Raw genomic sequence first — 16,549 nt, forward strand, 5'->3', positions numbered from 1 at the left:
ACAAATGCAGTGCAGTAATGCTTTGACTTCCAAGTTTTTCATAAACATTGTGACTACTCTGTCTACAGTAGAGCTATCTGATTCTTTACAAGACTGATGATGAGAATAATTTCATCCACTACCTTACCCCTCTTCATCCATGCAGTTTACTGCTTTCTTTATGTCTTCTAATACTGAGAATAACTGTGCCAACTATCTTTCCATCTGAAATGCACTCTTAAATAATGACACTACTACATCATAGAACAACTCACTTGAACATGTTCTTTCATTTGCTTGTTTTGTCTGTTACAATCTCTGAGTGCAAACACATGGCTTCTGCCTATGCCTGTTCTCTGTTAATTATTTTCAGGCTTCCTCTATGCCTGAAAGTTTCTCCAATTCTGTTTAAGTTAATCTATCCATTCATCATCCAATCCTATGTTGCCCCATGAGGAACATAGGAGCCGAGGGGTAGGCAAGTTGGTCCTGATATTTAACATGAGAGCAACCAGCCGCACTCATCCCTGAGTGGCATTACGTGAGCAATAAACCCCAACCACCCCTTGGATATAAACCTTCACCGGCTCAATCCGACTGGAGTGCCGTAATTACCCACTAAACCACCAGGCACCAAAATTTGGTCATGTGGCTACCATTCAGCATAGTAAATGGTTTCCTGGTGTACAGGAAACCATTTGGCTTGATACTCAGTGTAAAGTCACTCACAAGCAGAAGGAGGAGGAAAGAATGAAGGAAAGAAAGACAGAAGAGGGAATGTAAAGTCACCCATAGGCAGAAGGACGAGGAAAGAAAGACAGAAGAGGAAGGAAGGAAAGAAGGATGGAAGAGGAGAAAAGGCTGACACCCGAGAGCAACTACATCAAGTGAGTAGATGGCGAGCACCCCCACCTACCACTTGCAAAAGTTTTAAATATCATCATTCTTTAACTCTATTATTCTACTTTGTTTTTTATGGCATCAGTGGGCAATGTGGAAGCTTAATAAATTCTGTAGATAAAAATTCAAATTCCTAAATTGTTTCCTGTCCTAACCTGGGATCCACCTGTGTCTGTCTATGCAGCATACAACTCCTCTAACCACCTGACCACAACCCACCGTAAGCTGCGTGTGCGTCTCCTCCAGCTCGGTGTATCGGTCCTTCATCAGCTCCACCTCAAAGGTTAATGTGGCCTTTTCATTGTCCAGCTGAGCATTGGTTATCATCGCCTTTCGGAACTTTTCATCAAGTTCCTTCAACTCTGCCTGCAATGGAGAGGGTTAAGGATTTTGCTGCTGTTATTATCATAGCTCGGTCATGCACAAAAAAGAAGCTGTATGATGTGGCACCAGCAGATACTTTACTTATATTTTACTCTTGCTGTCTTTATAAGCTTCCATTCATCCCAAGATAAACTTTTCAGAATGGATGGGGTTAGATACAGTCTTTATTCTTTCTCTAACAGGGAGCACTTAAAAAAAAAAAAAAAAAAATACATACCCAGATTAGAAATGCTGAATTTCATTTGGAGGTTTATAATCACAGGTTCAAACATAGTTTACCATCTTCCCTTGAAAGAAGCTGGGATTCGGACATACTATTTTCTATTGCCAGACGCCTCAATCCCGTTTGGGGTGGCCACAAACAAATCGCCTCCAAGTCGCCCTGTCCCCCGCCATTTCACTCCCCTGCTCCCAACTCACACCCCCCTCTCTCATATACCTCTCCACCCCATCCCTCCATCTCATCCTCGGCCTCCCCCTCCCTCTTTCCCCCTCCACCTCACTCACATACACTCTCTTCGTCAGTCTTTCACCCTCCATCCTCTCCACATGGCCAAACCACCTCAGTGTGTTCCCCATAACGCTTCCTATCACATCCACATCAACACCACAACGCTCCTTTATATCCTCATTCGTCAGCCTGTCTCTCCATGTGACTCCACAGGCTCCTCTTAAATAACTCATTTCCACTGCTCTCACTCTTGACTTGTGTCCTTCCAACAACGTCCAAGCTTCACTTCCGTACGTTAGAGTTGATATCACAATACTGTCATGTAGTAACTTTTTCACTTCCATGCTCACTTCCCTGTTTCTTATCACTGCTTTCAAAGAACCAGCAACCTTTCTTCCCTGCTGTACCCTTTCAAGCACTTCACCCTCCAAACCTCCATCCTTACTCATCACACTACCCAAGTACTTAAACGTACTCACATTTTCCAATTCCTCACCATCCAACCTCGCTGTACATTCACTGACTTCACCTCTCTCAAAGACCATCACTTTACTCTTCCCTACATTCACCTTTAGATTCCGTTTCTTACACACTCTCTCAAACTCATCCACCAAGCCTTGCAGCTCCCCTTCGTCTTCACTCAACAACACAGTATCATCTGCAAACAACAGTACAGGGAGTTTCCAAACACTATCCTCTCTCACCAGGGCCACTCCAACATCCACTACCCTACCTTGTACCTCTTTTATTACCCCATCCATGTACAGATTGAACAACCATGGAGACATGACACATCCCTGTTTCAACCAAACTTTCAAAGAGAAAAATTCACTTAGTTCACCATCCACACGCACTGCAGCCTTCGCACCATCGTACATACTCTTCACAGCATTCAACAACTTCCCATCTACTCCATATATTCTTAACACTTTCCACAATCCTAGTCTATCCACCCTGTCATATGCTTTCTCCAAATCCATGAAAGCCGCATACATATGCTTTCTCCAAATCCATGAAAGCCACATACTTACAAGAGAATATGATACTCTCAAGTATCAGTGCTGTAATGAAGTATTGTGTGAGCCAAAAAAATTTACATCATCACCACTCTTAATTAATTACTCATGTGCACATGGGATGAGGAGATCCAAAACTTATGTCTGATCTCAATAGAGGTATGAATCTGATGAGAATGGAAACCTCAAGGACAATGTCTCCCCTTCCTGCACCATACAGGGATAGACCTGCTTGATATGCAAGTGCTGAGTAACAGGGTCACTTGAACACCACTCTGCCAAAACAAAGATGGGGGATTCCAGCCACAAACTCTTGACCCTCTGCTGCAAAGATAATCTAAGAACACTGGGGTCTATTTTAAAACTGTAACATCAAGGACCATGATATTCCTGTGAGGTGTAAGGGTCTGAGCCTGAGTTACCACAGTCCACACTACTTTAAGCTTGGTGATCAGCCTACATCTCTACCTCTGGCACTGCATGACACATTAACCACCAGTCACCTCTTGGGGATTCAAACCAATGCACTTTGTACATAATCTTAACTCATGTTTTAACCCTAGACAGGTAATGTGGGGTCTCAGAAACCCCAGTCCCCGAAATTTAATTTTAAAAAATATGAGCATAAGGTCTACAGATCTGTCCATCTCATTAATTCCTGCCTAGTGATGCTCTTCATGGGGATGATGGGGTCATAGCTGTACCTGGCTCTGATTTTGCTCTATAGAGCCACTGGGGTATGTTAGACCCCCAGATTACCTATAATGTAACCTAGTTGAGCCCTCGTGATTTTTTTATTTCAATTTGCTGTCTTTCTCCTTTTGTATACAGAAGGTCCCAACATCGGTCTGCTGCAGACCACCCAAGGAATCAAGATATTACTGTTCAATTTTGCAAGATTTAATTTTAAAATTTTTATACCTAAAATTTTACCATTTTTGTATAAACTTTAAAAAAATATATATTTTTTCGATTAAACTTTATTTTTTCTGGCTCTATTTACAGATAAGGGGTTGAATTATTTGTGTATTGAAGCATTTTGAAATATCTCAAACGGATTTTTTTTTTTTTTTTTTTTTTTCCCGTGGGGTCTGTTAGACCCCACGTTACCTAATATAGTAATAAAATCAAGATTACCTTACAAGGGTTAAGCCAACATACCACCAGCCATCTCAGACCCAGCATCCACCATTAATAATATACCTAAACTAAGGAATACTGTAACATAAAGCATATACAGTATAAAGACAGCACAGAATCATTTCTTGTACTTGCTTCCATAAGTAGTTAATATTTCTGTTCTGTAGGACAATTTACTAAAATATTTTCTTCTATTCAGCCACTAACAATGGCATGGTTTGTCAAAACATAAAGAATTATGGCTGCTATTCATTACAACCCATGACTCTCTTCTTCTTAAAGATAAGCTTCTCAAAGAAATCTTATTGATGAAGCAGAGGATGATCAGATAGCAAACAAGGGCAATGCGATTATCTAACATGCTGACTAACTGGCAACTGAATATATAACTGACAAATTTATCACTTTTTTGGGGGAGGGGGGTTCTTACAACTGTACCTTGATATTATTTTATTCAGCTTAGGAGGGATCTCTCATACTCAAAGGGTTAATGAGGGCTATATATGAACCCTCCTTAGCCAAGTACAAGTGTGTGGTGGTTGTAAGATTAAAGCATAACAAGACAACAATGTGAAAATTAACCAACTCACAACAAAAATTTCTTAGTTCATTCTTACTTCTTTCAGATGATTCGGCTCTGCACTTAAAGGACATTTCAGACTTGAGAGATTTGATATGTCTTCATTAGCTCATTCAATAACAAAGGCCTTCCCTAAGTTGTATAAAACCACTTGGAAGAAGCAAGAACATACCAAGAAAGCAAGTCCTCCTATGTAACCTGTGGAGTATGAGCCACAGTTCCAGCTGTGTTTATCAGGGCATCTATGTAACAGCTCAGGCTATGCCCTTGACATCTGCATTTCAAATTTTCCAGCTAGAGCAAAGAACATGCACTGTCATCTTACAGTACAAGCTGTCTCCTCATTACATTGCCACCCACAAGAGTTCCAGTTTCACTCCAGATGCCATGAAGGATTGTTACATGACATCCTTGTCCAATGACATCAAGCCTACTCACTTATGTAGTCTTACTCACGCTGCTACACCCAAATGGTGACTGATATATTTATTTTCACTGCCATATGCCCCACAATAAATGTATGTTTATTAATGTAATGATTGCACAAATTACGGAATTAGGGAAGTGAATATGTTACGTGTTTGGCATCTCCCTTTAAGGCTGAGTGGTAATACCTGGTATACCTACCCTCATCTCCCTGACATTGGCAGGTAAACTTTCATCGGTGGTGGAGTCTTCTGAGGACCTGCGAGAGTACTGACCCCCAGCAATGCAGTTGACGCCTGACCCTCGACCAACTGCACCAGTCCTCCCGCCTCCTCCCAGTCTGGCTCCACCAGGCTCTGCAACACATACACCATCACCGTCTGACACGTAATATAAATATACAGTATACAATTGTGGACAACTGAACCTACCACATCCCTACTATTAGCCTGGTGATGGTCATGTCTAAGGCTCACAGCGGATTGTTCAGCTGCAAGAACTGAGGTGTCACTCATCGAGGGAACCTAATGCATCTAAAGTTACCTTGTCGTGTCATCCAGTAAAACCCAGGTTTGGGTCACGAGCATATGCTGGACAATTTCAGCAGGGGACACTTCACTCATATCATTATACTTGAAACTGGTGTAAGTCGTGTTGAAACTGCTGGATTTTCTATTTAAAAAATTAGCAATTTTTACATTCAAGTTCTGGACATAAATATTGACTCTCTCTCACTCACTCTATCAACCAGTCAGAAACACCTCTTGACATGGAAGAGTTTATATATAATATCTCACCACACGAAGGTTGCCAAATACAACCATGCTATCAGTGGGAGTGTGGCAGGTTCAGCTTGTCTGCAACTATACATCACAAAAAACCCACATTTATAGCAAACTGTTAACTTCTGTGCTACTTCTACTGACTAAGAATACTGTACACCTGACAATAGGCAATACAGCTTACACCACTATTGCACTGGCAAGAACATTAACAATAACTGCATACATGTCCTTCAAATCATTTTCAATATTTCATAAAGTACATGTAACATGTTATTTGTACCTTAATAATAAGATACAATGTTTTCATGGCTTTATGACACTGCACAATTTTGTGCAAAAATCTGAATAAAATCAATCCACACGTTATAAAATGTATATTCTTTAAACTAAACATGCTCCTGGATCAACAGGAGCAATATAATCTAAGCTAACTGATGTAAAAGAATGACACAACCCAGATGCACCAGAATCATAGTACAGGGGTGGGTCCAGCATTTAGTAAATAAATAGTATAGTACTATATATTCTTTCTTTACCCACTACTGACTAAGCTTCATTTGCAGGATTAAAATCATACAAAATGTAAAATATGCATTACTTCTTCAAGCCAATAGTTCTGATTAGGGGGGGTGTTACCTGTACTAACAAATGGTAATTTTTTCACTTTAAAGGCCTGGATAATATAGGACAGTTAAAGAATGGGGAAAGTGACCACCTGGACCCATCCTCTCTGGATCCACACCTGCAGTACCATAAGTGTGGAAATGTTTATAAGTAAGTTTGAAATGTATCTGAGGAAAGAGTGAGTTCACTACCATAACATTCTACAGCATACTGTAATTTCTGTGCAGATAATTCATGTCAGACTCAAGTATTCTTTCATGTAACATCTAAGATACTGCACTACTTTCTCTATGTCTCTACACAGTATTAATTCTACTAATAAAACTAAGTAACACACACATTAGACAATCACACTGACAAGATCATGCAAAATGCATTGAAAACCCTCTATTCACTAAGTTATGTTATAAATAAAGTAGATGCATTGCTAAGCTGCTCCTAGTGTCTAAAAAGACAAAGCACGGAGGCCATAACTTCAGTATTTATAAATATTAAGACACATACTATACAAAAGGATGTGCATATTATGTGATAAAATCAATCTTGTCACTCCTTCAGCCCTAGGACACTTATTTACTCTCTCTATCTCCACATAATTTTGTTAGGTTATGGAGACCTTTTGCACCGGATGTGTTAGATACAGACTTCATTAACTCGTCCTAGTAATATTTCTTTCTTTTCTTGTGCATTCAGCTCTGGGCATTGACTTGATGGCCTTTTCTCTGAGGCCCAGCTCTCCACCAACATTCTGTAAACCTTCACAAAGCTCTTAATGTGAGTATAATCATCTGGTGGCTGCAAGACTAAAAATACAAATGACATTCTGGGGCTGAAGGTTTGAGATACACTACCCACACCAAAACACTGCTCACACATCCCACCTGGTACCCATACACTCTTTCCCCGCACACACTAGGTCAAAATTCATGGCCACATAAAAACAAAAATAATACACTCTTTCCCGGCACATACTAGGTCAAAATTCATGGCGACATAAAAACAAAAATGATACACTCTTTCCCGGCACACACTAGGTCAAAATTCAGGCTACATAAAAACAAAAAATATAAATTTTCATATGATCTCCACAATTATAATTTCTGGAAGCCCATTACCTTCTTGAACCTGGTGAAACCTTTTATTGTTTATTCTTGCTACATGTACATGGCTTCCTTCAGGTGAGGAGAAATTTATCTAACAAGAGGAGTTAAATAATAATAGTCTTTGTTAAGCCCTTCAGTATGAACAGTCTTTCCTAATATCCCTCCTTACATTGAACGGGTTAAGCACTTCAATATGATGACATGTACAGCTTTGGCCAAGTGTAAGTATCCAGCCTCTCCCAGCCAAACCGTACATGTGGCAACGTCGCAACTATGGATTTGACAGGTGAAGCAGGGCAAGACTCATCAACCAGAGTCAAATCAGTTACTTGAGCTAGCGAGATGGTAATAAAAGGCAGTGTTTCTCATTTATGACAGAGATGGGCACAGAACATTATTGTTATATAATACTCATAATTATACTGTCACCTATACTATTCACGCGGTATCTTTATGTGCCATTTAATGCTCATGCCATTTTTGTAGCAGATGGAATCTTGTAATATCTATCGTTTTCAGGCATACCATAAACAATATTTTGTCTCTAGGTTCCCATTTTGCAGAACCTCGACGAAAGTAGTTCAAAGTGATAAAACACACACACACGCTGATCCGACTCAGGTTGATGACTCGTGCGCTGCTTCACTTCTCCTATCCATGAGTGCAACAGTGACAAATGTCCGGTTTGGCTGGGAGAAGGTGGATACTTACACTTGGCCGAAGCTGTACATTAGCTTATTCTTGCTACCTTCCCAAAATTTTACGATATTTAGCTCTGATGGGACTTTTTGAACTAAAAAGCTTTGATGTAAATTTCATCGGTCCCTTCTGTATAGGCTCTTTCCTAAGCTGAATAAATGTCTGGAGGCAGGAGGAACAAACTGAAAAAATATCAACTACTCAACTGAGCTTAATTTAAAAACAGTGCCAAATCTCTTTGCAGTGATCAATTTCAACCTAAAACGATAAAAAGTCTACACAAATCTAACCTCCTGCATCCATGTAATATCCTTTTACTTTAAATCATGCTGCTACCAGGCAACTTTACTCAACTACAGAGACATCACGTACAGAAAAAGGTTTATTAAAGCTACACTAACCCCTCCATTTACAAAAAAATTCCAACCTATGCTGCATAACATTGTAAAGAGATGCTAAGAATAAAATTTAAAAGAAATCCCCAGGCTCAATGAAATAAATGAAATTCAATGGCAGTTAATATCCCATACACATCAAAACTCACCACTTCACCATTATGCTTTCTGATAATTATTAACTGGAACTTCTACGCTAACATTTGCTTTGTATGACTACATGAGTAACAAGCAATCTTAACAACTAATCAAAGCTTTTATCTAACCTCACACAGATGATCACTGAACTACCCATTACTTCAACTAATTTAGCTCTATCAAATATACCAAACACGGTCATCCCAACACAAACTATCACCACACTGCAAATAATTACCTGTGCCACACTTCCAAACACATCTGAAACCCATACAATAGCCAGCAAAGTCTTTTAAAAATACTGCATATTCACCCTTTTAATGCTCTACGCAAGTGCTTGCAAACCTGCTAAAATGTATATTTATGTAATAATAAATCAAAACACCCGCTGCACGACAAGATATTCTGTTGAAATCAAATATCATTCTGAAAATGATCACAGGGGATGAGAACAATGCCAGGATCTTAAGCAAGATAACCAGGAACACTGGAGAGCAGGGAAACTGGTTAAGGATCAGTTTGCAGGATTACAATAAAACCCAGGAACAATCAAGACACGGACAATGACTAGCAACATGAGGGGTGTGTTAAACAAGCTGGAGTCAGTATTTTCATTGGCTTGGTGACCTCTCTAGCACTTAATTACATTTTCCTTGATCAACATTACTACAGTATTCTAGTTTATGTTATTTATTGCTTTTAAATATGGAGAAATAAACATTAATGTGGCCAATGCAGAAACAGCCTGGAGAGGGATGCTGTCTCATGATGGAACTGATATAACAAGGCAGCTCTGCCGCATAATTATATGAACATCCTTCACCTGCCTCCCAATCCTACAAAAGGAGGATGGACTGCATAAAGGGAAACTTCAGCCTGCAGTCCATCAGGTTCATGCACAGATGAGCCTGGGGCTTCGATAATAACAACAACATGGAAGGGGTGCTAACGAGCCACCACAGCCGACAAGAATATGACCCTGGGAGTTAAGTGGGTAGCAGAAACCCTCCCGCTCCCCCTCACCAGTACCTTCCTCCTCCTCCTCATCCTCGTAGTCATCATCACCTTCAGCGCCTGTGGTGAGGTTATAACCTATAAGTGATCATTACCAAGTCAATGCACAGCAATACACAGTACTGAATGCCTGCACTACAACTGTGTTGTGTTGGGTTGGCATACGTGGTCAGTAATACTGTTCAGTCAGCCACAAATGTTGTGTCGTAAAGCATGGCTTTCATGAATCCTGTCAATGTAATTCAGTTAATCTGAAACAAAAGAAACAGCAGTTTTCTCTGGTTTCAGTCATAGTATGGCTTTGAAATATTAAGGATCCAAGGGTAAGGAGGATTATATGTTCAGAAAAGGATTGCACGCTGGGATATATGACACAACTTTTAATATGAACCAGGAAAAACTTTTCTTCAAACCAAACTAAGCAACAATGTTTAAAATACAGCACCTGCTTTCTAATGTGACACAACAAGAACAGAAAGCTTAATACAGTATAATCCAAACCATGTTTCCTATGCCTGTTACTACATAAAAGCAATTACTTAATACTCACTGTTTCTTAAGACATAGGCCAACACTAATCCAGTTCAAACCTTTACCACAGGCTATGACAGTGGATCATCACCTTAAGTATAAGATCTCATGAAGATTGCAGTTGGCTGCCACTCACTGCTGTTAACATCTAAACCTACATACAACAAAATTCACTCTGACTATGAAACTATGATATACTGTAGAGAAGTCAGTATGACACATTCTATTAGCTTGTGGTGTATTTCATTCACATTGGTGACATTCATGGGGACATCTTACTAGTCAAGTGAAATAAACCCCTACACAACCACTAACTTATTTGATGTATAGTGCCGGCCTTTGAATTATTCCCCACAGATACCAAATGTTTGCCACAATGCCTATCAATGCTTTACATTACATACTTTACAGGAAGTATGTACATGGCTAATACCAACCCTGAGCAGCAGCTATTTTTTCAAATTAATGTGTCAAGGCATGTTTGTGACTAGCACTATAATCATCACTATTGGACATACAAATCTGCCACAGGTACATGGTCTGCTATAAGCTGAGACCCTCTCAGTCTTACTATATCAACCTGATTCCCCCCCCCCCCCCATTTTACAGTGGGTTAGTACCAGCGTAGCCAGACACACCAACTGATGCGTGATGGAAATTCAGAGTACCTGGTGGTGAGGCCACCCCTGAGTTTGCAGCAGTGACTGAGCAGACACAAGGCTGACACCGGCAAGAATGGAACACTCTCTTTCACAGCGCAACCAAATTCCACTCTCAGGTTGCCATTTATGATCATTATCCACAGTTTCTGACCCACCTTGATCAGAAGGTGAGTTAAACCCAAATGTGTTTCTATACAACAGGTCATCCAGTGCTGATGTACAGCAAACCTCATGATCTTACTAGTTCCTGAGTTCTTTTGGCATGTTGCCGATGTTAGCTGTTTTTCAGAAACAGTCCTTGAGTTTAAAAATCTGTCCACAGTATGCTGGAAGCTATGGGGTCAGACTGGATATAAATGTTGTTATGTACTTCCAAGCATCTTCTTCCACACACTTTTCTACAATTTACCTAAAGCAAAATTACAACATGGCAAAAATATACTGATGAATTCCTTCTCAAATTCTCAACTTCTCAAGATGTTACTTCAGTGATGGTTAAATTGGTCTAAACTCATTATTATCCTGTATCTGAGACTTGCTCTTCTGCTGAGCACTGTTACTGTCACCCATGTTTCTTGCTCCCTTACGCTTTACATACCATAACAATTCTTCCTACCCCACCATCAACTGACAATCTTAATGTCTAAGTCTTCACAATTTTAGTATCAAATTTATTAACTAACATAATCAGCTGATGTACTATAGTCAATATTACATTACTGTTATATCCCGATGATTTTATTTAGTTGGGGCAAACTTTTTTAAACAGAAGGAGCTAGATACTGCAAACTTTCATTATGCCTTTCAACACAAAACATTCCCAAAATGAATAAAACTATCTGGAGATGGCAGAAATTAAACATATGACAGTAACCACACATTCAAGACATCCCTCAACTGTCCTTCAAAAGATGCTACACCATCCACACTAACAGAAGTTCCTCACAAATATACCAGGTGTACTACAGTTATTCCTAAAAGGCAGTGCTGTTCCATACTATTACACAGGTAGCTAACTGGGTTTTATTCAACTACTATGCCTGTCTTAAGTTTCATATTTAAAAAAAAAAAAAAAAAAAAAAGTGAGTTGCAACACTTCAGTTAGAAATTTAGTTTACCACTGTGACATACAGTACAGCCCTGTATTGTAGTCAGTAAAAACTGAAAACTCTGCATCCAGGTGTAAAAACTGGAATATAAGGATAAGACAATTATTACAGGAGGCTTATTGCTGTTTTGTACTTAATACAGTACAGTGTTCTAGCTGCATACAAAACATGTACTGTATGACTAATATACCATGTGGGGAACTCAAAGTGAATTAAACTTCGCCAATTAAACCCGGAATGAATACAAACTCAGTGATTACACTAAGCATATGTACCCTTACAAAGTAAAGCTGCCTTACCCGGGTATGCCTGTGGTGTGGAGGGAAGCTTGTCATCATCATTGTCCTGTTCATGCTGTTGCTTCTCCAGTTCCCGCAGCCGCAGTTCTCTTGCCTCTGCACGTGCTGCCCGACGCTGTGCCAGCCGCGCCTCTGCCTGAGGAGTAACATTAACATTAGTCCCAACTTCACACAACACTAGCACATTTCTTGTAACCAGATGAAGATCCTTAACCCCTTTCAGCTCAGTTAATAGCCAAGTTTTGTCAAACTAGTGGGTCAATTTGACGATTAACCAAAGAGACTCATTCCTGGAACAAAACTATGACTCACAGAATTTCTTGCAAGTATGACAAGGTGCAAGCTATAACTGGTTCTACATAGGACTGGGAACCATTAGGTGAGGTGGAGGACACCACCATTTTTCTCAGTTGAACCGTTTTAAACCTGTTCAGTTCTCTGATCTCTGGGTAACCTCATGCAATCTCACTTGAAACTGCCAGGGCTTTAAAAATAATAATTTCAAACTACTGGCCTAACATTTTCCTGGATAATTCTATGCTGTTACAGTGTGATTCATGAGAAAGTTTCTTGTGAAGTATTATTTATACACTGACCTATTTGCCACAGTGCCTGTCATGACTGCCAAATAAAAAATGGCAGGCAATGCACTCTAGTCTTGATGAAAGACTATTTGAACCACCATTAGGCTCTAATTCAATAAACAACTTTTTTGTAAACGATCCCACATCCAGTGCTCCAAATGAGAGAACTACATAAATGTACTGTACTTACCTGGTAGCCTATCAGTGTAGTCAGGTAAATGTGACTTGAACCCAACACAAATCAGCAAATACAGTGAAAGATTTTGCATTATAGACTTTAAAACATTAGCAGGTTACCAAAGCTTAAACATCAAACAGAACATTCCTTTGTATCCCCATAAAACAGTGGTATGAGCAACAGATCCACAGTTTCATTCAAAGCCTATTCCTTTTTCAAACAGGTACAAGTTGACTGGTGACTTACTTCTTCATGTGACTGGCACACTGCTTGCTGAAGGAACATTTCTCCCACAGGGTCAGGACTGAGGGCACCCTCATCTCTATGGTGCCTGTGGTCATTGCCAGACACTGAAGTCTTGTGTCGAGGGTGATGTGTGGGTGTGCTGCTGCCACTTCTGGGTGATGCACCACCATCCTTTAAATCAATTGCAATCGGCTGTTTAGGTATTTTAAGTTTCGGTAAGGTTTCTTCACCAATAGTCTTAGATTCTTCAATTACTTTCTTTTCCTTTTCACCCGGTACATTTGCCTTTTCCTCTTGTTCAGGAGTCTGCAGATCTTCCTCCTTCTCCAAAGCAGGACTTTCTTCAATGGTTTTTGCTTCACTTGTAGTGTCTTCATCAGAGGAAGAGTCTTCATCCCTTGATGATGCTACAGCTTCTGAGGGAACATTGTTCTTGGCAGGTGAAGCTGCAACCTCACTTGGAGGTGTTACCATACCATCTTCCTCACTGTCACCAAAGGAGTCATCAGGGTTGATGGGGGTGGAGGAAGGTGGGTCAGTGCCCCTGGCCACAGCAGGGGACACTGGCAGACTGTAGTACCCACTGTCCTTGGTCTCCTCTGGAGTGTCATCAGGAGACAGCAGAGATGTTTTTACATCATCAGTCTTCTGTCCTTTGTCCTCTTGGGAGTTTCCTGCTTCATTATCCACCACCGGAGATGCAATGCCTCTTTCATATTCAAGAGAAGGAGAATCATAATTATTTGTCACAGGTGGTGCAATGTCCTCATTTACACTGTGGTCTTCTTTTGTACTTGACTTAGCATCATCAATTAAAAGTGGTTGCTCACTCGGTGAAGGTACAGAAGTGGCATCTGTTTTTACCAAATCAGTAGAAGGTGCAGATGCTGATGGAACAATGTCATCTACCTTGGTCTTTGTTAGTCCAGTTTCAATTTCTTGTTGTATCCTCTCCTCTGACTGACTGCTGTTTGTGTCAACAATTTCTTTACCCTTCACAAGATCATCATTAGAACTGACAGAATCCTTATGTTCAGACACAGCCTCAGTACCTGTGGCTGGAATCTCTTTAACAAGGACTGCCTCAGCCTCTTCCACCTCTGACAATCTATCTAATTCTTCATCAAGCAGTTCATCCAATTCCTCATCAAAGACATCACTTGAGGCAACCGAAATATTAGAAGTTTTGCGTGTGAGCTTACTATGCTGACTTGAGGCCTTCTTGCCTTCAAGTGAACCATCCTCCTCAGGCTCCAGCTCTCCATTAATAGCTTCTGCAAGAGAACTGATGTCTAGTGTTTCAGAATTTTCTCTGCTCATGGCTGCATCTTGGTAATTAGATGAGGAGGTACTGAATCCTCTGCTGTCCTGCTCATCATCCTTTTCTTCCAGTCCACTGACAATACCTGTATTTGTGGTCTCAATCAGTTCCACTTCAGCATCACCTGACTCTCCTTGGGGTGTTTCATTTTCACCAAAACTGTGAATGCCAGGTGACTGTGGACCGCCACCATGTTCATCATCATCATCATCCCAGTCCTCCTGGGCAGAGTCAAAGTCATCATCACTGTCCTGGCTGGTTGGAGAACTCACCTCCTCCAGTATTTGCTGATCACTACTGCCAATGTCTTCCTCATCACCCTTTTCAGTTTCCTCACTCACACTAACTATTCCTTCTTCAGCCTTATCAGCCTTAGCATCCTCCTCATCCTCAAGCAACCTTTCTCCAGCAACATCTTCACTCTCTTCAGCATCTTTGTTCCCTGATAAATGCACTGAATCTTTTGTTGCTTCACTTGGAATGTCAGAATTAATTTTATCACCTACTTCTGCATCTTCCAGGTTAGTATTTAGTATGTTCAAATCTCCCTCAACAATATCCTGTGCTGGAATGTGTTCTTGCCCTACCTCTTCATCCTGAACCCTCACAGACTCTTGTTCATCTTGACACACCGTCACCTCTGATAGGCAGTTATCATTAATATTCTCAGTGCTGTTTACAGATTCAGTTTCCATCACTAAATCACTTGGTGTGGGTGCAAATGATTCTGACTCATCAGTTCGTACGTCATTAATCTGAGACTGTTTATCTTTCAAGGAGTTGATATTATCACTACTGCTTTCCTCCTTAACATGGCTACTATCACTTTCACATACAGCCTCTCCTGATTCCACACTCACTGCCTCATCAGCAAGACTCTCACCATCATCATGAGGGCTGTCAACTCTAAATCCATCAACATCAAAGTCCAGTGTGCTGTATTCACTTCTTACACTCTGATCAGCCTGAGAATCCTGTGTTTCAGCTTCAAAACCTTCTCTGTATGAAGCCTCCAGAATGTCAACCATTGTCACCGAGGCCTGTCTATTCCTGATATCATCGTCCAATGTTATGTCTGTAAACTGATCTCCAGGTCCTTCTCTTAATGCTCCGTTTTCATCCACGTAGAGTCCAGCTGAGCCTTCCCTCACAATACCACCATCAACAAAAAATTCCTTTGGCCGCTCCCTGTCATTAGAGGGTTTACTTTTGCCCGCTTTCCTCTTCTTGTCATGCTTGGACGAGGCCAGGGGACCACCAATTAATGGACTTGTTTCTTTGTGTGATTTGGCTGCTTTGATACGTTTCTTCTTTGATTCCTGATCCTCTTCTTCTTTCCCCTTCTTCCTTAACTCATGCACTATCTCCTCCTCCTTCCCCTTCAACTTCTTCTTTATCTTTGGCAACAACTTGCTCATGTTTGCTGTTCACTGGTTTGCCAAATGCTTTCAATCACACTGCACAAGATCCAACTACCATCAGTCACTGCACTGTTTCAGTGGTCACTCGGATCACAACCTTGATATCACCATTAACATAACTGTTTTAGATTATCACCTGAAAATTAACAAAACAATTTAACCCACTGAATCTGGTGACATCCTTTTTACATTATTCTTACTATTTCCAGACAATTTTATTACACTTAAGTGCTTTTCAGACAGCAAGGATTTGATGTCGTCTTCATCAATCCCTTTAGTACTGGAGGAACTTCCTAAGATGAATAAAATGGTTTGGGTGTAGAAAAAAAAATAAAGCAAAATCAACACATCATAGGGGCAAAGGAGTCAAGTCTTGGCAGCTAGAGTCTTCTGGTACAGGTGTGTGTGTATGTGAGGCAGCTCTGGTGGCTAAGAAGTGTCACCGAGGGAGGGAGTTTATCAGCCCTATCACAACTTAAGATTAGATAACACCAACACTTTCGTACAGGGGAACAAAAAATCCGTCGCACCTGAGCCTGGATTTGCGATGGCATATGAGGCTTT

At 40.5% G+C, this 16,549-nt stretch overlaps 1 protein-coding gene across 1 annotated transcript in view; it reads right to left on the reverse strand.

The window, feature by feature from the left end:
• LOC145398739 (uncharacterized) overlaps positions 1-16,066 on the reverse strand; it is a 37,301-nt gene extending 21,235 nt beyond the window's left edge. The window contains exons 1-5 of the mRNA XM_080271537.1: positions 13,244-16,066; positions 12,236-12,371; positions 9,626-9,694; positions 5,078-5,232; positions 1,099-1,245 (exon numbers count right to left, since the gene is read on the reverse strand). Coding sequence (XP_080127663.1) covers positions 1,099-1,245; positions 5,078-5,232; positions 9,626-9,694; positions 12,236-12,371; positions 13,244-15,982 — 3,246 coding nt within the window. The 5' untranslated portion in view covers positions 15,983-16,066. The remainder of the gene's footprint in view (positions 1-1,098; positions 1,246-5,077; positions 5,233-9,625; positions 9,695-12,235; positions 12,372-13,243) is intronic.
• Between the last annotated feature and the right edge of the window lie 483 nt (positions 16,067-16,549).

This window comes from Coenobita brevimanus, chromosome 46, assembly GCF_032717465.1.
Source record: "Coenobita brevimanus isolate Jiangsu-jjx chromosome 46, ASM3271746v2, whole genome shotgun sequence".
NCBI classification, from domain to species: Eukaryota; Metazoa; Arthropoda; class Malacostraca; order Decapoda; family Coenobitidae; genus Coenobita; species Coenobita brevimanus.